Source organism: Nyctereutes procyonoides, unplaced genomic scaffold (genome assembly GCF_905146905.1).
Source record: "Nyctereutes procyonoides isolate TBG_1078 unplaced genomic scaffold, NYPRO_anot_genome, whole genome shotgun sequence".
NCBI lineage: Eukaryota > Metazoa > Chordata > Mammalia > Carnivora > Canidae > Nyctereutes > Nyctereutes procyonoides.
In genome coordinates this window covers 8,128,858-8,152,676 of record NW_026575146.1, presented here as the reverse complement: position 1 = coordinate 8,152,676, position 23,819 = coordinate 8,128,858, and the positions used below count along the sequence as shown (strand labels likewise).

Here is a 23,819-nt window from a genome sequence, read left to right as displayed (position 1 = left end):
TCTGGGTAACCTCTTGCTAGGGGTACCTTCCATTTTAGAAAAGATGCAATACGACAGATGTTCCCCTCCAGGAAAACTGCCTTCCAAACATTTTCACCATGTGTTCATTCACTTCCCAACCTCCTTCCTATGCTGAGTCCAATTTAGGGAACATAATACTCTCTCCAGCCTAATGTCCCTGATGAAAATGTTCCCCTCAAACTTTTCTCCACTTTCAAATACAGTCAAAGCTCTTAATTCCTGGGAGGTTTCCCTCTGAGAACACGCACTTTATAGTTTAGCCTTCCTCAACTTTGCCTGACACATGAGCCAAAGCAGAGGCAGTCAAAGAGAAAAAAATATCCTAGGATCAGAGTCCACTCCCTGCCCTTTTCAGCTTCAGAAAGAGAGGGAGATAAAAGCCAAAAGCAACGGGGGTCAGGCTGCCCAGTACAGTCTCTTTATGACTGACCTCCCGATGTGCTCACCAGATAAAACTCTCCTCCTTGCAACCAGCCAGCGAGTACTGTTTTATGGCTTACATCTGGGCTAGATTGGCCATTGAGTCTCAGTGCCACTGTTTCAGAGTTGGGACTGTTTCCTGCCACTGATCTCTCCTGGAGATAAGCTTTCCATCCTAAGGTTGAAGCCTGGGATGATGCAAACTTCAGAGGTCATCAGTGAACATAATCAAAACCTCTCCACTACCAGAACCTGGCTCTCCATAGGCTTTCCACTGCTTTGATGAGAATGTCTTTTTGTTTCCTAAGATTCGTGTCATGAAAATGTGAATTGCTTTTCTTAGCAGAATAAATCATAATGGTTATTTTAATTCTAAAAAGATGCTAGAGGGCAAGTAGATACATTGGAATGATAAAGCAAGCTTTGTAAATTGTTTTTGAAGAAACCTATGAATAATTATCTAGCTTTCGAATTGTCCTATCTTTCCTAAACAAGATTTCACCCCCAGATTTCTACCCACCTGCTTTTCTCTCCTTTCTACTTCTTCCAGAGATTTTTTTAGTGTCTTCATTTCGCTGGTTACCACTTCTATCATGTTCTTGGCTCTCTCTTTCTCCTCCTGAGCCTCGCGCTCTGTGGTATCCAGTTCTGACTTGACAGACGTTAGCTTTTTCTCAGCTTTCTCCTTCATCTTCTCAAGTTTGTCTCTCGATTTATTTAGATCTTCAATGGCTTTGGTCTGTTCCAAAGTTTTAATCTAAGAAATCAAGGGAATTCTAATAATTTTTTTCATATTTGTTTATGACAATTGTATCAACAGGATACACTAGAAGTCAATGAGATTCATTTAATAACTTCTTTATGAATTAAGAATGGAATCCATCCCAGTTAAACAGACTTTGTTAAGCATACACACTGGACAAACATGTCTTAAGGCAGTTACAGTTTATCAACATGTCAGAGGACCATTATTTGGAAAATCAATGAGACAAATGATTCTGGGGTTAAATATTAAAATAACGTCTGCTGGTACTTATACAGACTCTCATGAGCTCCATAGGCAAAAGCAACTTGTACTTTTGGCCCTACCAAAGGGTCATCCCTGCCATAGAAACACTACAACAGTAAAGTATCTCCCCTCCAAGTAGTCTATGACAAGGAAGCTCATCTAAAATCCCCTCAGTTAAGTCTTCATTACTGATGTAAGGAAAACTTAGAACAGTGATATTTCAGAAGGTCTTCTGAGTTTACCAATGAGTATGGAAGGCTTGAGGCAGCCATAGCATTCCACTGCAAACAAGGGGGGAGGGGTCTCTCTCTAGGAAGCTGTCCCAGGATCTTAAAGCCAAAACAAAGAGCATCCTGGAGCATGAGGTACATTTTCTTTATTAGCTTAGTATTTAAATTTTTGCCACATCTGTTTACAAAAAGAATTTGAATTTGAATTAAAAAGAATTTGAATTAAAAAGTTGAAATTCTGACAAAATTCAAAATTCTGACAAATACTACAACATGGATGAACCTTGGACATTACAATAAGTAAAATAAGCCGGACACCAAAGGACAGATATTGTATAATTCCATTTATATGAGGTACCTAGGATAGACTAATTCATAGAGATAAAACGTGGAATAAAATTCCATCCCCACGGGAGGAAGGAGGAGTTATTTAATGGAAACTGAATTTCAGTTTAGGATTATTAAAAAGTTCTGAAAACGGATGGTGGTGATGGTTGCAAACACTGTGAATATACTTATTGTCACCAAATTGTACACTTAAAATGGTTTAAATGGTAATTTTTATGTTACAGATATTTTACCACAATTAAAAAAAAAGAATTGGAAGTAGTTTTATATATCTGACACAAAATTTTTAACACTGACCATTAAAAATAAAAATGAATGGGCTACCATTTAACATCCACTATGGCCACAGTCAAAAAAGATAGACGGTGACAAGTGTTGGCGTGGGTGTGGAGAAATCAGAACCTTCACGTTCTGCTTATAGGAAGGCAAAATGGTGCAGCTGTGAGAAACCATTTACCAGTTTTCAAAATAAACACAGAGTTAACACATGAGCCAGCAATTCTACTTCAAGGTTTATATATTCAAGATAATCGAAAATGTCTGTCACACACAATCTGTACACAAATGTTCACAGCAGCACTATTCACAATCATCAAAAAGTAACAATAACCCAATATCCATCAACCAATGAGTAGATAAATAAAATGTTGAATATCCATGCAACAGAATATTACTCAACAATAAGAAGGAGTGAAGTACTGATACCAACTATGGATGAACCTTGAAAACCTTCTGCTAAGGGGCAAAAGCCAGTCACGAAAGACCACTCCTTGTATTATTCCATTCAAATGAAAGATCTAGAAAAGGCCAGGGACTGGAGGGAGGGGAGACAGGAAGGAACTTGGGTTGTTTTCAGGGATGATGAAAATGTTTTGAAATTGGATAATGGAAATGTGCTTTCATCTACTATCATACACACAACTTAAGATATTTAGCTCCTTTTCCAGCAGACAGGAGGCCAATGGCAACCATACTTTGAACAAGTTCAAAGCTCTGAACTGATTTCATTCAGGAGAGAGGAAATCCTTGGGAAACTGCCAGCGGCCAGAAAGGTGGAAAGCACCACTGCAGCTTGAGAAATCTGCCAGCAATACTATCCCAACAATAGTTGGGGGAAGGAACACGGACTCAGTTTTTGAGCCAATGATGTGACACTAGAAGACCCAGCACCTGAGCCAAGTTAATGCCACCCACTAAGCACAAGTCTATGAAGCTGACCTTGAAGATCATTCATGGATTCCAAGCTATCAAAACCCATACTGGAAAATGAACAGCACGATGGACACAGTATAATAAACAATTGCCCCAGCATTGCTTCCTGGGTATGACGATGTATAGGGGTCACATCGGAGAATTCTCTCCTTCGTGCCACTGTTCTATAGATGTGAAATTTTTCAAAATAAAAAATCAAGAAAGGGAACTGTCCCATGCATGACCAATACAACGTGAATCCTGCCAGTAAAGATTTTGAATATACATGTATGTTTATTTATAAATTACATAAGCAACTGTTCTAAATAATATAGTCTGTAGATTATCAAACATTTTACAAATTGAGGGACATTACTTGAATGAAATCTTTATCAATTTTAAAACAAAGTTATCTCACTTTAAAATAAGGAGCTTCCCTTCGTGTGCAAACTATCACACTGTTGCAAAGAAAATATGTGGCCAAGTGGGAAGTTGCTGGGAATGGAATATTGAATTCAAAACCTTGTATTAACAGATATGTTCAGCCTTTCTGCTCAGATTGGAAAAACATTTACAGTGGGCTATCTACCAAAAGTGATGGAACACAGCTTGGAGAGCTAGAAGTCCATAAATCAGGTCCTAATGAGAAGAATCCATAGCCAAGAATGTCTGAAAAATATGAGACTTTATCACAATCTTAAGGGCTGCCTCAATACTTGTCATCAGTGAGCAAAGGCAAGTAATAGAGCTCTGAGCCAAGCCACCAGAACAGAACTGAAAGCCCGGGGATGATAGAGACCTCGGATTCCTAAATCAAATCCAACAAACAAGATTCCTGGAAGTGGGGCGTGGCTAAGGAGCTTCCCAGATCCAGCCCAGAGTTCAACAAGAGCCTGTGCCCCTAATGTTCTTCTAGGGGGGGCCAGAACTGGTCATAAAGAAGACCAATGTGCCACCCAGACCCCCCAGCAGAGATGGAGAAGGCTCCAAGCGTGCTTAACTTCCAGTAAACACCATATGTGGTGTCAGCCTCCTGGAGTGAAAAAAATTCCAAAATCTGGTGAATAATTTTCTCTCACGTTAAAAGGGCCCAAGGCCCTGAAAGAGGTGGTGATTGAATTTAAAATGTAGTGTGCTGAATCCCCCAGAGGATCTGAAGCCTCTAGCTGGAGGGTTTGAAAATGCAACCCTGCAGGAGTGAGGCAATGTCCACAGGCTCCCTGAAGACAGTGGGACCACCAAGTGGGAGACTCTCCCCTAGGCCCAAATACATGCGGTGTCCCTACTAAAGAGAACCATGAAGATTTTACCAGAAGGAAACTGAGGCAGACCACAAAGGAAGGTGTTTGACTTTGCAGCCTAAGCACACTCCCATACCATTCTACAGCCCAACGTTCTTACTGTAGGGTTCTGCTTGGTAGGGAGAGCTCAAAGCAAGTCCAGGTCCAAGATGGTAGATTACAAAAAATGCATATAAAGAAAGGCTGCACTGACTGGGCTGGAGAAGTTCTAGAGCAGAGAAGGAGCATGGGGAGCAGCTGTCTTGCGTGGGAGATTATCAAGAGAGGTAGCAAGGGGAAGAGACCTTTGCTGTTGGCTAAAGGATGTTATTCCCTTTCAGTGTTTCCTTGGGATACTACAGGGAAGATAACAATGACTTTCCACTAGTTTCTGGTTGTCTGGCTACTGATTTGGGGGCACAGCTCCCTACTAAAATCAGGCCATGTGATACAGACTGAAGCTGACACCTCGCCACCAAGTATCTATTCTTTTGTTCTTACTGCCCAGGATAGATCCATTTCTCAGCCTGATTTCATCTCAGTGAGGCCCAGAGACGAAGGTCTGGCTAGTGGGATACAAAGCATTGTACTGTTCCTGGAAAGTGGCCTACAGCATGTCCTCCCACCTCTCCTCCGTGCTGGTGGCTGGGATGAGGCCAGAGCCCCAGCAGCAAGCTTGTGTTAAGAAGCAGCATTGAGCAGGCACCTGGGGACTCAGTCTGTTAAGCATCTGCCTTCGGCTCAGGTCCTGATCCCAGGGTCCTGCATTAGGCTCCCAGCTCCACAGGGAGCCTACCTCTCCCTGCCTCTGCCTCCTTCTCTCTCTCTGTCTCTCATGAATAAATAAAATCTTTCAAAAGAAGAAGAAGAAGAAGAAGAAGAAGAAGAAGAAGAAGAAGAAGAAGAAGAAGAAGAAGAAGAATTGAGGATGAAAGCTATCACTAGGACAGTGAAGGAGAAAGAACAAGCCAGGGTTGCTGATGACCATAGAGCCATCCTGCTAAGCATGGCAGGTCTTCTTTTCGGTGAGAAAGTAATAAATATCTCCTCTGCCTAAGCCACTGTTATTATGAGATGTTTAAATAATTTTAGTGGAAACAAATCATAACCAATGCAGGCTAAGGGGCAACTAGTGTTATATGAGTCACACAAAGCATTTTCTGGATCCTCTGGAGTTCTATCATATGATTTCAGTGTCTGTATTTGCATTTGTGCAAAAATCTGTTTGTGCCAATTAGTAGTACTACTTTAATTATTCTAGATTAATGAGAAGAGCAAAGGTGGAGTTAATACATAAATAATGTATTCATGCCAAGTGAAGGCCAAACTATGTCACGGTACATATACAAACAAAGTATCTGCAGCATTCCATTAAAGCACAGAGTAGAAAAAATGCTCTGTCCTTAGACAATACAAACCACAGGCATGCCAAACTCAAAAGAACCTGTACCACAAGCAATTGATACCACACATTCTTAATGGTGACTGTAGTGAAATAACATAATCTAGCATATTGAATCAATAGCATTAATATTTTTAATTTGATTTTTACACTTCATTTTGTTTTCCAAATTGGTTTGAATTTTGTAATGGTAAAAAATTAGCAAGATTGGAGCATTTATGTGGCTCAGTCAGTTGGGCCTATAGCTCTGGGTTTGGGCTCGGGTCGTGGTCTCGGGATCATGGGATGGATCCCCATATCACACTCCATGTTCAGCAGGAAGTCTGCTTGAGATTCTTTCCCCTTTCTTCCCCCTGCCCAACTTGTGTGCTCTCTCTTTCTAAAATAAATAAAATCTCTAAAATGGTGGGGGGGAAATCTGCTGACCACTTTTAAAAAATGTAGCAAGATTAAGAAATTTTTTAAAAGATTTATTTATTTATTCATGAGAGATAGAGAGAGAGACAGACAGACAGACTGATGGACAGAGGGAGAAGCAGACTCCATGCAGGGAGCCCAACGTGGGACTCAATCCCAGGTCTCCAGGATCAGGCCCTGGGCTGAAGGTGGCATTAAACTGCTGAGCCACCCGGACTGCCCAAGCTTAAGAAATTTTTATATGCTATTAAATTTGTATATATGAAAGCAATACTATAATAAAATTATTTTGACTCAACACAGAAAGGGCAATCCATGAAAGAATATTTTTCTTTCCAAAAGAGATTTTCTACAATCATCATGTTTGCCTGCCAACTTAAAATTTAATAGTTTATCTGGAAAGGTCCACATTTTCCTGGTTGAGAATTCAGGGAGAAATGTACTGCATGAGTCTTAAAAAGGAAGACTGGGATGACCTAGAAGTCAAGGTCTTCAAGCACAGTTTTGCAACAGAGAAATGCACACAAAAACTCCATACAAATGTTCCTAACAGCCTTGCTCATAATAGCCAAAAAATGGAAACAATCATGTCCATCAGATGCTGAATGCATAAATGATGTATGGTATATCCAAACAATGGAATATTATTGAGCATAAAAAGGAACTGTGATGGCTAACATTACATGTCACCTGGGCTGGGCCACAGAGCCCAGATATTTGGTGAAACTTGGATATTTCTGTGAGGGTATCCAGGAGAGAGATGAACATTTAAATTAGTGGACTTTCAGTAAAGCAGATTTCCCTTCCATCGTGTGGGTGGGCTTCATCCAGTCAATTGAAAGCCTGAATAGAACAAAAGTGACGCGCCCAGAGCAAGAATGAATTCTACAAGAATCCAATCTTTAGACTTGAATGGCAACATCAGCTCTTCCTGCCCGTCTATTCTATAGATTTTGAACTTAACAAATTTCATTATAATGTGAGCCAATTTCTGAAAATCAACTAATCCCTGTCGCCTTCACTATCGCCCTCCTCTACTTCTTCCCTCCCTTTCTCTCTGATATAATATATGTGAAATATATATATATATATATATATATATATATATATATATATATATTAAGCCTGCTCCTCTGGAATGTTTGGATGAAATACATGTTTCATATATATATCAGAGATAGATAGAAGATATAAATAAGTATATAGAGAAAAACCCTATTAGTTCCTACATATCCTATTAATTCTGTTTGTATGTAACAGACAGGGTGGGGAGAGACAGACATCTCCTATTAGTTCCGTATCTCTGGAGAGCTCTAATATAGGAATGAAGTCCTGACATGTGCCCAATGTGGATGATCACTGAAAGCAAACTAAGTGAATGAGGCCAGAGGCAAAAGGCCACATGTTGTACAAAACATTTATAGGAAATGCCCAGAATACGTAAATCTATAGAGACAGAAAATAAATTAGTGGTTTTCAGAGGTTGGGGAAGGGGAAAATAGGAAGTAACTGCTACAGATATGAGATTTTGAGGGGGAGGTGGGGGCAGAGTAGAAATGTTCTAGTGTTAGGAAGTGGTGATGTCTGTACAACCCCATCAATGTATTAAAAACCAGTGAATTGTGGGGCACCTGAGTGGGGCACCTCAGTCAGTTAAGTGTCTGCCTTCAGCTCAGATAATGACCCCGGGGTCTCGGGATAGAGTCCTGCATCCTGCTCTCTGCTCAGAGGGGATCCTACTTCCTGCTTCTCTCCCTCTCCCTCTGCTCCTCCCTCCCACGCTCTTTCTCAAATAAATAGAATATTTTTTAAAGTGAATTATACATTTTAAAATGGCAAATTCTATGGCAAGTAAGTTATATCTTGACTTTTTTAAAGGCACAGAAATGTAGTTCAAATTATTATCTTTTGGGATCCCTGGGTGGCGCAGCGGTTTGGCGCCTGCCTTTGGCCCAGGGCGCGATCCTGGAAACCCGGGCTCGAATCCCACGTCGGGCTCCCAGTGCATGGAGCCCGCTTCTCCCTCTGCCTGTGTCTCTGCCTTGCCCCTCTCTCTCTGTGTGACTATCATAAATAAAGAAAAAAAATGTTTAAAAAAAAATTATTATCTTTTATATCAACCTCCATAAGTGGTGAAATTCATTTTTTTTGGAATATGAAATTTTTTAATTTAAGTTAAATTTGCCAACATATAGTGTAACACTCAGTGTTCATCACATCCATGCCTTCCTTAATGCCCACCACCCAGTTACTCCATCCCCTCACCACTTCCCTTCCAGCAGCCTTCAGTTTGTTTCCCATAGTTAAGAGTCTCTCATGGTTTGTTTTCCTGATTTTTCCCCATTCAGTTTCCCCTCCTTCCCTTATAGTCCCTTTCACTATTTCTTATATTCCACATATGAGTGAAACCATGCAATTGTCTTTCTCCAATTGACTTTGGTGAAATTAATTCTTAACTTAATAAGTGTAGTGAGCTGAAGTGTGTGTCTCCTTTCTCCCAAATAATAAATATATATCCATCCAGAACCTCAGAATGTGACCTTATTTTGAATAAGGGCCTTTGGGGGTATCATTAAGGCAAGGATCTCACGATGAGATTATCTTGGAATAGGGTGGCCCGTAAAACCAATGATGGATGTCCTTATAAGAGACAGAGAAGGAGGGACACACAAGTGGATGGTCATCTACGGGTGGCAGCAGAGAGGAATCCTGCAGGTGCAAGCTGAGGACTGAAAGCAGCAAGCAGAAGTCCAGAGAGAGGATGGAGCAGATGGGCCCTCAGCCTCCCCAGAAGGAATCAACCCTGCCAACACCTCGATGTCATATTCCTGGCCTCCAAAATTACGGAAGAAAAAGTTTCTATTGTATTAAGCCACACAATTTGTGATCACTGGTTATGGCACCCGTAGAAAATTATACAGAAAAGCCATCTTTGCTAACATTCAGAAATGTTACCTTATGAATAATAAAGTCAATACAAGGACAAGCACAGACAACATACAAAGATAAATAGTTGATATTATTAGTCTGTCCTGAACACTAATATATGTCTCAAACAAAAAAAATAAAAAGTCATTTGTAGCTAAGATCTCTGACAAATTCATGAAGTCAGCATTCACCATGTTAGTAAGTTAGAGAGATCTCTATTCTCTAGTGGAAGGCAGACTTAGCATCCTATTTGGCAAAGGCCTGAATAATTCCTGACTCAGTCAAATCACACCTCTCCTACACCATTCCCATAATCTTAGCTATAAAAACGTGTGGATCTCTTTATGCAACATAAAGCAAATAAACAAACAAGCCAACTTTATTTTCCCGACTCTTCCCCTTTTCATCCAAGTATCCCAGAAGAGCAGGCCACTGACTTTTGTTTCTATTTCTCCTTCATCCTTCAGCATACTGGAATTTGGTCTATTCTCAATGCCCTCACCCACAATCCCAACTATCTACACTACAGGTGCTTGAGCCATAGGTGTCCCAGCGCCAAGTATAGTGGATAGTTGTTCAACCTCTACCTTACTGCTGCACATGATGCTGTTGGTCACAGCCTCATTCTGGAGACCCCCTGCTCTCCCATGTCTCTGTTTCCTTTTTCATAGTCTCTTCCCCAATGATTTAACTCTCATGCCTAAAAGTCTGCAATGGCTTTCAGGAACCAGAGGACAAGTCCAAGCATCTTAGGAAACACATGAGGCCCTGTGTGATCTGGCCCCTATGTGCTGCCCAGCTGCTTCTTCCACCACTCCCTGACTCTGGATATCATCCTGGTATCAGCAGCAACTGGCCAGAGCTTCTGTTCACCTGCTTACTGCATCTGGTTATCACTGGTATCATTCCCTTCTCCCATCTATTTGTCTGTAGTTCTGTTACTCCCATTCCACACTCACAATTCTTCCCATATCCACATACCACCTATGATGATAATTTTTTAACTCAACCACCTTTTGAACTTACTCAAATTTATTTCTAGTAAAAGGAATTCTGTATGATTTCCATAGAATTTTCCACAACTGGAAGATAACAAAAAAGGAAATACTATACAACATACCATGGGGAGCACTGAGTAATGTATGGAATAGCTGATCACTATATTGTACACCTGAAACTAATGTAACTATATGTTAATTATTCTGGGATTAAAATGTTTTAATACAAAGAAAAATGGGTGCCTGGGTGGCTCCGTGGTTGAGCATCTGCCTTTGGCTCAGGTTCGGGGTCCTGGGATCGAGTCCCACATCAGGCGCCCCACAGGGGCCTGCTTCTCCCTCTGCCTATGTCTCTGCCTCTCTCTGTGTGTCTCTCTAAATAAATAAAATCTTTTAAAAAGAGAGAGAAGAAGAAACCACTGTATAATAAAAATAAAACAGTATTACCAGGTACTATTGCTTGTTCCCAGCACTGAGCTTAAAGGCTTATTCTTTATTTAAAAAATAGACTAGTAAATGTTCAAGGGGCATAAAAACATAGTAACCTCTACGATTTTTCTCCTTCATTGTGAAAGAATTGGAAGAAAAATGAAAGGGAATCCATTTTTCACCTCATGACTGAACTCTATAATGCACCACCTAGAAGCATTTTATATGCCACAAGAGCTATGTGCCCCACACTTGAAAACGTTGCTTTACACCACTAACACTGGCATAAGAAATTGTTAAGCCTGACACTGTCAATAGAACTACATGTTGTGTAATCACATCACCCAAAGAGCAAAATTTACTTACAAGAATCAAGTTTGCTTGTGAAAGGTTAAGTGGAAAGACCACTTGTACATAATTACAGTAATCCAGGGAAAATATGATACAGATGTGCAGCAGATGTTGTTGGGACCAAACAGGAACATATTCGAGAGATACAGGGCTCAATTCCCACTAGCTGTTTCCCTTCTTCTGCTACAGAAGAAAGTGTGGGCTACTCTCTCCCCAACACCACTTCCAGTTTATGGGGCTGTCTTGACTAAGGGTTCCCAGCACTACTCTCAATACACTTAGCCTAGAAGACCCCCTCCTCAGACCTACACCCCCAATGGACCCCCCCACACTGCCATTCACCAAGAGCTGCCCCACTTCTAAAACCACTCTTTATCCATTCTCCCCCAGCAGATGCTGGGCCTGGTTCCTGGGTGTTACCTAGGGGGAATCTTTTGTTCTGTCATTACCTCCTTAGTGGCTGAACTGTGTGGGCTGCTACACTCCACACAGGCCAATCTTACTCAGGATCCTCAACTGTGGCAATTCTAAGGGCTCCTCCAACAGTACAACTGCCACCCTCGGCAGTGATAAAATTAGCTATAATGGCAACTAATGTTTGTACCAGCTTTTATAGTATCTTCATTCACCATATGATTCTATTTTAGCTTTCCAGTATCTAGAAACATGCAGAAAATGAGCTGGAACCTGCAAGGTAATGTCACGGAGTCCTGACAGCCCTTCTTGGGCCCAACCCACTTCATCCAGAGACGGAATCTCCATTCTTAGCAACTGGCAAAAAGCAAGGCAGGGCTCTCCTACCAAGGGAAACAAGGTTCTCTGTGATTATAAGGGGATGGGCGGAGTAGAAAGAACACAACAGCCACCCAATTATGGAGAATAGATGCTCAGCCACGGAAGCGATGCAGATTTCACAACCAAGGTTAGCAGTAAAATACACAGTGAGGTTGAGTCAACCCTGACTTTTTCAATTAAGCTTCTTAATTTCTCCTGAGGACAGAAAACCACAGTATATGAGAAGGGAAAAATTTGTTGGTAGGGACCAGATGTCCCTAGCTATAGGGTGGAGGGAGCTTGGGATAAGAAACCAGGCAGCTCATACTGTACCTTCCAGAACCACTGCACCTTGTTTCAGAAACACAGTGTGGTCATTTTTTTTTTTTTTAAGATTGTATTTACTTATTCATGAGACACACAGAGAGAGGTAGAGACATAGGCAGAGAGAGAAGCAGGCTCCCTGCAGAAGAGCCTGATGGGGGACTCAATCCCATGACCCCGGGATTAGGACCTGAGCCAAAAGATGCTCAACCACTGAGCCACCCAGGTGCCCCACAGTGTAGTCTTATTAGGAAATCCTCACTCAGGCCCTTCCTCTGGGAAGTGCTAGTGCCCCCCCCACCACTGCTTAGTTATCCTTAGCAATCACTCAGATTGTTCCATGTCACTCCCTTCTCCTTGGGCTTTGTGGAGTTCTGCAGCTCAGTGTATAAAAATCCCCAGTGCTATTTGCCCTTTCTTCCTGTCACAGATTTCTTTGAAGAATTTGAACTATTCCACAGATATATGCTTACAGTGAAACATGTCCCTTCCTTTATGGCTGAATTTACTTCCCTGTTTTCAAATCTAAGTTCACTTTGTTTATGCTTCTAGTCTGTGTTTTGCTACCTGCATATTTAACACCAATTATGGGAACTGTTCTTATCTTTCCTTCACCACGAGGAAGCCAATGAAGAGAACAGATTCTTCCTAGGCCCAAGGCCAGTGGTACAGCAATAGTAATAGTAAAGACACAATAACTTCTAATTAACATTTTCTCCTTGACAATGGAAGAATTAGAAGAAAAAAATTAAAGGAAACCCATTTATCATTTAAGGACGGAACATTATATTATGCCCCATCATGCACCACCTAGAAACACTCTGTATCCACCATAGGACATTTGAAAACCTGGCTTTACAACACAGATGCTGCCTCAACACCTCCTGCAGCCCCTTCCAGACCTTGCTGGGAGGGGTGGCTTGCTGACTCCCCAGCACACCGCCACCCTCCCCCACCCCCACTGCAAAGATCAGTCTCAAGGTGTGAGAGGGTGTGGAAGACATTTACCCTGATATTTGCTCACCAGCTTTTGCACCCCATCAGATGCTTGCTTTTCCTTGCTTCTTGCTTTCCTTATTTTTAATTCTGTTCCCTCCCATGGCCTATGTCTGCCCTTTTTTCTCTAGGGAAATAAGCCTCAACTTAGAACGGTTTCAGAGGAAAAGAGCTAATGATTCAGGAGAAAAAATACAAAAGGAAATATTTCCTAAAATAATGTCCCCACCACACATATTTAAGTGCTAACTTAATACCAGATTCCCGGGCAGCCCTGGTGGCTCAGTGGTTTAGCACCTCCTTCAGCCCAGGGTGTGATCCTGGAGACCTGGGATCGAGTCCCACATCAGGCTCCCTGCGTGGAGCCTGCTTCTCCCTCTGCCTGTGTCTCTGCCTCTGTGTCTCTTGTGAATAAATAAATAAAATCTTAAAAAAAAAAAAAAACAGATTCCCTTTCCCTACTAGTCTGTTTCCTGATTCAGAAACATTCCAAAAGTCCAGTACAGAGCACTCATCTGCGAAGAACCAGGACATTTTTCGCATCTGTACTCACAACACGCACATCAGCCAGAAAGGATATGTGCATATGAAGTAACACATTCTTTCCAGTGGCACGCATACAGGACATTTCAAGATTTTGATTAAATTCTTTTAAGTTTTCGGGACACCTGGATGGTTCAGTGGTTGAGCATCTGCCTTTGGCTCAGGGCGTGATCCCAGGGTTCTGGGATCGAGTCCCACATTGGGCTCCCTGCAGGGAGCCTGCTTCTCTCTCTGCCTATGTCTCTGTCTCTCTCTGTGTGTCTCTCATGAATTAATAAATAAAATCTTTTTTAAAAATTCTTTTAAGTTTTTTTTTAAAGATTTTATTTATTTATTCATGAGAGATGGAGATAGAGAGAGAGAGAGGCAGAGACACAGGCAGAGGGAGAAGCAGGCTCCACGCAGGGAGCCTGACATAGGACTTGATCCCGGGTCTCCAGGATCATGACCTGGGCCGAAGGCAGGCGCTAAACCGCTGAGCCACCCAGGGATCCCCTAAAAATTCTTTTAAGTTTTAATGCCTTTCTTATCCATAGTGATTAAGAGTAGAACCTTCAAAAAAAAATTAAAAATAAAAATAAAAAAAAGAGTTGAACACTTCAAATCCAGGAAGACACTGTCCCGACCTGGGTACCAGCCTCACTTCATGGTGCAAGTCATCGCATGGAGCTCATGAAACACTGTTACCTGGCTGACTTCTCAGTGAAGAGGTGTGCTCATTTGCTCATTTCTTCCTGAGCAAATTCCTACATAACTCCCTACATGATCCCAAATATCAGTTACCCATATTAGGAAGAAACATTTATATTTTCTGTACTTAATATCACCCCCTTTTTTTCTTTTCTTTTTCTTTTAATTCCAGTACAGCAAATATGCAGTGTTATATTCCTTTCAGGTGATAAGACAGTGATTCCACACTCCCATAGCTTACTCAGTGCTCATCACAGTAAGTGTCTTCATCCCCTCTACCTGCATCACCCTTTTTTTCACGTAGCAACTATGGCTTCATTTCAAATATGGAAGAGACACTCAGTTGATCTCATATGCTGATTTGTGGGCACCTTGGTGGCTCAGTCTTTTGAGCGTCTGCCTTCAGCTCAGGTCACGATCTCAGGGTCCTGGGATCAAGCCCCACATTGGACTCCCTGCTCAGGAGGGAGCCTGCTTCTCCCTCTCCTCTCTCCTCCACTCGTGCTGTCTCTCTCTCAAATAAATAAAATCTTAAAAATAATAATAATTTGTTGATTTGTGTAGCTTTTGCATTTCCCCCACAACTCTAGAAAATCAGAGGAAGATTTTGTCCCTTTTTCTCTTCTGGTTGTTGTAAGACTGCTGCTCTTTCACATAAACTAAAAGAGTAACTTGCAAAAAGCAATAAGGGAAGGAAGCTGAGCACTTGCCTTAAGCTCACTGGTGTCAGCCAGCTTGGCTTTGAGCTCCGTGTTCGCTTCTCGACACACACTCAGTTCCTTCTGCAGCCTCTCCACCTTCTTCTGCAACTTTCTTAGGGTGAGACTGGCTTCATCTCTCTCCACTGCTAGGGCCGAACGCACCTGCTTTTCCCCCTCCAGCTGGGCGATTTTCTGCCGCAGGAGGCTCATATGCAGTTCTTTGCTCTCCAGTCTTTCTTTCTGAGTCCTAAGCTGATTTGATATAAACAGGGTTTTTTAAAAAATAATCATTGAACAGGGGAACTTGGGTGGCTCAGTCAGTTAAGCATCTATCTTCAGCTCAGGTCATGATCCTGGGGTCCTGGGATTAAGCCCTGCTCAGTGGGGAGTGTGTTTCTCCCTCTCCCTCTGCCCATCCCCCTGCTCATGCGCTCTCCCTCTCTCTCCCTGAAATAAATAAAATCTTTTTTAAAAAAAATAATAACTGAACAGTAAATATAAATGAATCACTCAGATAATGTTGATCTTTATCTACACTTCAATCAGACTAATTGGTAAACCATCAAAAAAAGGCTATTAGATTTCTTTTCCTGGTTGCATTTTTAATTCTTATTTTTCCAAGAATTAATTTTGTAGCTGGAAAGGATGAGACAAAAGAGCCACAGAATGCACAAAAAAGTAAGCTTTCAACATGTGATTCCTTCCAACACTACGTACATCATAACAGACATGTAAAATTACTTTTAAAACTACTAAAGACCAGAATAGGGTAGAGAGACAAAATCCTCTCCACCACCCCATGGCAACTACACTCACACTAGTCTTTTTAAAAGAAGAGAGAGTGCAGGTTAATACCAAAAACCTAGACTAATTTCAATCCCTTAGGTCCAGACCGAGTGACACCAAACATGAGAGTTGATATATCTGTAAAGTAAATAATACCAGGGAGAATTTAAAGAAAGCTTTGTTTCATGTTTAAAAACTCTGAAATAGAAGGGACTTCAATAAGGTTTTAATTGGTGTTTATTATATGCCTGGCCTGTATCATCCACAAACCAAGCAGAGAATAAGTTTTTCAAACAGCACTTACCATTCACACTCAAACTTGATGAAGGAAATTATAGTGGTTTTTAGAAAAAGATTATGGACTCTAAGGGTGGAAAAAACCCTCTTAGGCTTCAAATATCACAATTAGTGAGTAGAATATTAAATGCAGAAACCTCTTTCATCTGTTGCAAACATCAAGCTTTGGAATCTAGAATGTTAGAGCATAAGACTGTCGCATTTTCCCTAATTATATACTCTGCACACTTGTAAAGTGTTCAGAGATGTGCAGGGCAGACTGAAACACAGGCTTATAGATCTTGTCTAACCACGACAGCATGGTCTATACCCAGATCCATCTTCAACAAAGCCCTTTTCATGTTTCTCTAACCAAGTTCCCTTCCTTGAGCTTCTTCGCGTCAAATTCCACTCGCCTACAAAATTGTACTGGTAAGTTCTGTACACTGGTAATTTTAATAATTATATAATACTTAAAGAACAGTGTTGGATATCAAGGAAGAAATCAGTGATCTGAGAACTGAAAGAACTGTAGCTCAATTCAATGTCTCTGGTGGTAATGGGGTTATCTACTTTCTTTTATAAAATATTCTTAAAAATCTAATAAATGGAGAGTAGGTCAAATGTGAATATAGTACAACCTATAAGCCAAGAGTTTAAAAATGTATTTTATTAAAAACGAACAACCTCACAAGGAAGACATTATCACTATCTTAAATATGAGGAGACAGAGAGGTATATAATTTGCCCAAAGTCACACAGCTTGGTGGAACCAAACTGGGGTCCCAGATGTGACTCATTACACAGCCTGTACACTATAATTCCACCATAGAATTTTCTCCTAAGAACTATTATAAGAACACATCTGTGTTTTGCTCTTTCTTTCACCAATGCCAATAATTATATAACTAATAATTATATTTTTATCCTTTTCATCTACTCATTCATTTCTTTCATCTAAACTGTTTCTAACTCTTCTTTTGGGTGAGTGGAAAATAAGCTCTTCTTGCTTTACTATCCAAAGCAAGAGGGTTTATCCAAATGGAAACTGCTACATGTTCCCCAGTTCTCCTCATCCCTCTTAACAACAGAAACAGTGAGTTTCTTAGCTAGGCAGGTGGCTACCCAGAGTAAAGACGACAGATTCCAGCTTCCCTTGCAGTTAGTTTCAGCCTTCGGAACTGTGGAATATAAATACAAGTTCACATAGCAAACTTTGGAAGGCTCCGTCAAAAGACAGCTCACACATGCTTTCGCATCCTGTTCTTCATCCCTTCTCCAAACTTCTGTCTGGAACACAGACATGATGGTTCTAGGCACCATTCTGAACCATAAGGATGGGGACCACCCTAGGGATGAGAGGTTAAGGAGCCGGCATCAACCTGACCCCTTGACGACTTTACAGAGCAGACCTACCGCACTCACCCTGAGGCCTACCTCCAGAAATTTATGTGAAGTGGGGGAAGGGACCACTTCTAGTCATTTAAGTCACTTTTATTTGGGGTCTCTATTACTCACAGTCAAATATAACCTTAGGTGATATACTTACCATCCCTCACACTTGAACAGAGACTCTAATTCTAAATACATATTTGCATGTTTCCAAACTACAGTGGCAAATATGAAGGAGTAAATTATTTCTCAATATTTAAGTCTCTCAGCAATTCCTTCTATCAACACTAGCAAGTTTCAACATCCCCTACCTTTCTCTGTAAATTGTAGGCAAGTGTCTTGTTTTCAATAACTGCATTGCTCTCAAGACGGACCAGCTGCTCCGTGCGAGCTAAAACTACATCCAGACGCATGTCAAAGCCAAGTTCAGCAGCCATCTGGTCCAGTTTCATTTTCTCTGAGAGCTGATCCAGAAACTTAAGATACTAAACCCAAGAACAAAAATAAAAATGAGACACAAAAACAAAGTTAACTGGTGATCTCACAGCATCCTTCTCTTCATCTGAAGCTTACAGACTGGTCTCATTAAACCCAGCACGTAGCTTAGCTCCTGAGCCCAGTGTTTGGTAATGAAAGCCTCAACATCCTGCCACTGCCCTGACTACATCTACACATCTCTGTTTAGGCTACTTGCTGCTGTCACTATGCCTCTTCCAGGTTAATCCAGCCCCTGGGATCTACTCACCCACAAATCTTCCAAGGCAATTTTTCTCACCTAAGTGGACTCTGGCCTCAAATGTGAAAAAAAAAATGACAACAGTCACCACTGTACTTTCCTTGGGTTCTACAGATCACTCCAAAATCAAAGCTCTCCATAAAAACACACGTGGACAACATTTTTGCTTTTTTAAGTTAAAATCCTATACCAAAGAAAATGTCTTTAAGAATCTTTAATGTAGGAATCCCTGGGTGGCGCAGCGGTTTGGCGCCTGCCTTTGGCCCAGGGCACGATCCTGGAGACCCGGGATCGAATCCCACGTCAGGCTCCCGGTGCATGGAGCCTGCTTCTCCCTCTGCCTATGTCTCTGCCTCTCTGTCTCTCTCTGTATGACTATCATAAATAAATTAAAAAAAAAAGAATCTTTAATGTATCACACTTTAAGGAACACCACCATAAAATAGAGCCGTATTGAGGAAGTCAAGGTTCATATTTTAATAGGTTAGCATTACAAAACTGTTCTAGGATCTTTATCCACTTGATTTCCTTTTTTCTTCTTCCAAGTTTTTCTTTAAATTCGTTAGTTAACATATAGTGTAATATTAGTTTCAGGTGTAAGATTTAGTGATTCATCACTTACGTACAGCACCCAGTGCTCATCACAAGTGCCCTCTGTAATGCCCATCACCCATCTAGCCCACCCTCAACCATCTCCCTTCCAGCAGTCCTCAGTTTGTTTTCTATAATTAAGAGCCTGTTTGATGGTTTGCCTCTCTTCCCCCCACCTTATGTTCATTTGTTTCTTAAATTCCACATATGAGTGAAATCATTTGGTATTTGTCTTTTCTGACTTATTTGCATAATACTCTATAGTTCCATCCATGTTTAATTATCTACACACACATACACACACACACACACACACACACACACACTCCCCTCCCCACATCTGCTTTACCCACTCACTAGTCAGTGGACATTTGGGCTCTTTCCATATTTTGGGTATTGTTGATAGCACTGCTATAAACACCAGAGTGCACGTATCCCTTCAAACCAGTATTTTTTGGGTCCTCCATTTGATTTCTGTGGTTTATCTGGCCATATCAGACAGAGTAATGCTTCCTAAATGCTTACTGGATGAGTGAACCAATCAATGAGTTTTCTGTATCATCACTTCATGATTTGGGTTCTTTGAGCTTTCTTCTCATTGCAGTAAATCCTCATCTATCTGGCATTTTTGAGGCATTCATATGTTTAAATAAGTATAATTTATTGATGACTAAAGCATGCCAGTGTGAAGCCCAGAACTATCTATACTTTTAGGCATCAAGATGAAATTGTATTTTCAAATTTTGCTGAATGGCATATTTAAAATTTAATCTCTTATTCGAGAGGCACAGCCATAGCAAATATTGTTTATTTTCTGTGCTACCAGATGCAGGTTACTGTGTTGTGTTATAAGACCATGGGCTCCCATGTTGTGCTACAAGACCACAGGTTGCTTTTGTTTCCACGTTATCAGTTTATGACTTCTTAATGCTCTTAGCTCTCCCCTTGGAATTACTCATTTATTTTCTTTTTTTTTCCTTAAGAGAGGAAGAGATCCCATATATAAGTTGAGGTGAGGGCAGAGAGAGGGGGAAAGACAGAAACCTAAGCAGGCTCCATATCCAGTGCAGAGCCCAATGCAGGGCTCCAACTCATGACCCTGAGATCATGACCCGAACTGAAAGCAAGAGTCAGATGCTTAACAGACTGAGCCACCCAGGTGCCCTTGGAATTATTCATTTCTAATATGTATGAATGAACGGAAAATAACTACTATTGTTTGTTTTATAAATAAAATAGAATCAGTACCTTTCACGTGGAGGTATAAAGCCTTTTTTGCTATGTCTATATGTGACCCATCCACTTAGCATCCAAGGATCTATAAGAGGCAAAAAAGGATAAAGAAAGGTCCAAGCCAACACACCACAGAACAAGATCCTATTTCAAGGATCTTGGCTGTGCCTAGAAAGCTAGGGTTACTAGAAGGATTTGCTGTACATCTTGTTTCTTTGAGTCACAGATTAGGATAAATATATTCTATTCAGTGTGAACTTCAATCATCTGTATCTAAATCTAAACTCTGTACAACTTAGCTTTTTCAGTTTACAGTTATCTACAGACTATTCACCAGGATGGAATCTGTTTACATAATTTGCTTTCATAACTGAGAGTTCTTTTGACACAATCTCAATTAAAATTAATGAGTCATTTCTATGAAAAAAAAAACAGGAAAGAGACATCAATCTACCTAAAATTCCTGCCTTTTATTATGTTTCTTCATAATTTATTTATTTTTATTTACTTATTCATGACAGCACAGAGAGAGAGGTACAGAGACACAGGCAGAGGGAGAAGCAGGCTCCATGCAGGGAGCCCGACACGGGACTTGATCCCAGGTCTCCAGGATCACACCCCAGGCCAAAGGTGGTGCTAAACCGCTGGGCCACCGGGGCTGCCCTGTTTCTTCATAATTTAAATACTATTTATTGACCCTTCCCCCTTAATGCTGGAGAGACTTAGAAAACAAATATTTCCCCTGGCCTCAAGAATCTTGGAGTTGACTAGAGAAAAACAATTAAAAACTGAATACAAGATGTGGGGGAGGGCCTGAGTGGCTCAGTCAGTTAAGTGTCTGACTCTTGGCTTCCACTCCATGGTGATCTCAGGGTTGTGAAACTGTGTCTCACCACAGGCTCCACGCTGAGCACAGAGTCTGCTCAAGACCCCCTCTCTCCCTCTCCTTCTGCGTCTCCCCCCAAACACACATGCTTACGATCTTCCCCCCCCCCATAAATAAATAAATAAATCTTATAAAGGACAGTGAAGACTTAAGTTGGCAAAGTGCTGTGATAGACATAGGTGTGTGTTGCCTGAAGGAGAACCAAGACTCTCTCTCTCTCTTTTTTTTTTTTTTAAGATTTTATTTATAGGGGATCCCTGGGTGGCTCAGCAGTTTGGCGCCTGCCTTTGGCCCAGGGCGCGATCCTGGAGTCACAGGATCGAGTCCCCCATCCGGCTCCCGGCATGGAGCCTGCTTCTCCCTCTGCCTGTGTCTCTGCCTCTCTCTCTCTCTCTCTCTCTCTGTGTGTGTGTGTGTGTGTGTGTGTGTGTGTGTTTCACAAATAAATAAATCTTTAAAAAAAAGATTTTATTTATTTATTCATGAGAGACACAGAGACATAGGCAGAGAGAGTAGGCTCCATGCAGGGAGCCAGATGCAGGACTCGATCCCGGGACTCTAGGATCACACTCTGGGCTGAAGGCAGATGCTCAACCACGCCACCCAGGCGTCCCAAAGGAGAACCAAGTCTCTACAGGACTCCCAGAGGAAGTGATACTGGAGCCACATCATCAAGGGACAGCCACAGTTGAAGAAGATAAGAAGGACATTTTCTCAGAAAGAATAGCAACATGCAATATGTAATGCTACAGGGGCTCTCTCTTTTTTTTTTTTTCTTTTTGGCCAGGAAAGTATTTTTTACAAATTTGAATGTGGATATCTTTGGACTCAATCACCACACACCCTTGCGGGGCCCCGATGATTCTCAGAGGCCTTGAGTTTGCCATCATGGGCTGGAGAGATGGCAGGTGATGGGCAGCCTGAAGAGGCAAACTGGTCAGGTCACAGAATGCTCAGCCATGGAAAGAAGGAATCTGTAGCTGAACCTGAGAACCACAGAGAGCCCCTGGCCAGTTTTAAGATGGAGAAAGGTAAGATGAGACATACATCTTATTGAGCCCTCCCCAGCAGCAGTGGGGAGCTGTTAGAAGGTTGTTTCTGTAGCCCATGGAAGTGATCATAATGCTTGGAATCAAAGCACTGCAAATACACAGTGTATAAATATACAGTGGGAGTGAGGGAGTATGTGAGATACATTAAGAAGAAATTTATAGTGTTTAGGAATTGGTTAAAAAGAGGAAAGCACTAAGGATGACTCTGGGGCTGTCAGCTCCAGCACCTGGAGGCAGATTACCTCATCATCACTGAGGCAGGAGGGGACAAATTTGTGGAGAAGTGATCACTTCCATTTGGAAAATGTTTAGTCCAAGGTGTTCATGGAACATCTAGGTGGACAGTCCAGCAGTCAGACTTCTTCCAGTTTAACATATTGTATTCAGATGCAACGTGTCCTTTCAAACTCAATATTTTAACCAACACACCTTTTTCAGGTAGCCTTCATCCTCCCAAAGTTCTCAAATCTGCTCCTTCATTCATAAAACCACTATTTGGTCCAAATAGTTATTATCTTCTATTCTGCAGTTCTAAGAATCCCCTAGCTGGGCTCCCTACCTTTAGTCTCTAGACCCTCAGAGCCTGTCTGCCTTCAGAGAAACCTTTCTTTTACTCAAAAACTTTCTATGGCATCTCATCACTCATAGGATAAAGCCTTGGGTAATTAATTAGCCTTCCATATCCCAGTTATCCCTCCATACCTCAGGCCTCTAGAGCTACCTCATGCCTCTGGCCTCACCATGTATTGTGTTCAATCTCCCAAGCACCCTGTCACCCCTCTGTTCCTTTATCCCTCCTACTGTTCCCTGTACCTTGAACCTCTTCCCTACCTCTTCTGCCTGACAAAGTCCTACTCCTTCTTTAAAGCCTCTCGTGAGGGACGCCTGGGTGGCTCAGCAGTTGGGTGGCTGTCTTCGGCTCAGGTCATGATCCCGGGATCCAGAATCGAGTCCTGCATCAGGATCCCTATGGGAAGCCTGCTTCTCCCTCTGCTTATGTCTCTGCCTCTCGCTCTGTGTCTCTCATGAATAAATAAATAAAATCTTTTAAAAAATAAAATAAAAAATATAGCCTCTCGTGAATGCCGCCTCCTGTGTGAAGAGGGTTTACTTCATCACACACACAAATAGGAAACTTTATCCAAGCTCCTGTTGACTTGTATGCCTATCTCCATCAATTAATTATTATGTCCTCATTTACCTGTCTCATCCACTGAGACTAGGATTTTCTACAGACTCCTTACGCATCTTTGCCTCGTATAAGGTATATGTGTTGCGCCTTTGCCCAACCCTCAATGCAGGCATGATGCTTCCTCAACTTTTTTAAGTACACAAAAATGAGAATGAATGAGTTTCCAGAGTACAAATTTTTTAACCTAAGAGCACTTTTCATGCCAAATGAAATCTCATTTGTCTTTTTCTTCCCCTGCAGACTCCTGTGACCCACAAATATGTACCTTCCGGTTCCATCCATTAAAATCTTTCTTTGGTCCTCCTGCTAATGCCTCTTTTTCTCTGGTCACCAGACTTCATAAGAATCTACTTCTACAGGTGTGCCTGGGTGGCTCAGTCGGTTACATGTCTGCCTTCAGCTCAGGTCTTGAGCCCTGAGTCCAGTAGGGCTCCCTGCTCAGCAAGCTGTCTGTTCCTCCCTCTCCTTCTATCCCTAGATAGATAGATAGGCCTCTTGAAGGCCACAGAATATCTTCCCATGGTCAAATACATGGGGATCCCTCCTCTTCTCATTCTCTCCTTCTCACCCACTGGGTTTGCACCATTAGCATTTCTGAGTCTGAAAGTTTGCACTTTCAGCCT

At 41.6% G+C, this 23,819-nt stretch overlaps 1 protein-coding gene across 5 annotated transcripts in view; it reads right to left on the bottom strand.

Annotated features, from left to right (window-relative positions):
- CCDC170 (coiled-coil domain containing 170) overlaps positions 1-23,819 on the bottom strand; it is a 98,762-nt gene that overhangs the window by 3,355 nt on the left and 71,588 nt on the right. For 4 of the 5 annotated variants that reach the window (XM_055311553.1, XM_055311556.1, XM_055311555.1 and 1 more), the window contains exons 9-11: positions 17,818-17,991; positions 15,062-15,304; positions 962-1,198 (exon numbers count right to left, since the gene is read on the bottom strand). In XM_055311553.1, coding sequence (XP_055167528.1) covers positions 962-1,198; positions 15,062-15,304; positions 17,818-17,991 — 654 coding nt within the window. The remainder of the gene's footprint in view (positions 1-961; positions 1,199-15,061; positions 15,305-17,817; positions 17,992-23,819) is intronic. The other variant, XM_055311557.1, reaches the window with a different exon arrangement.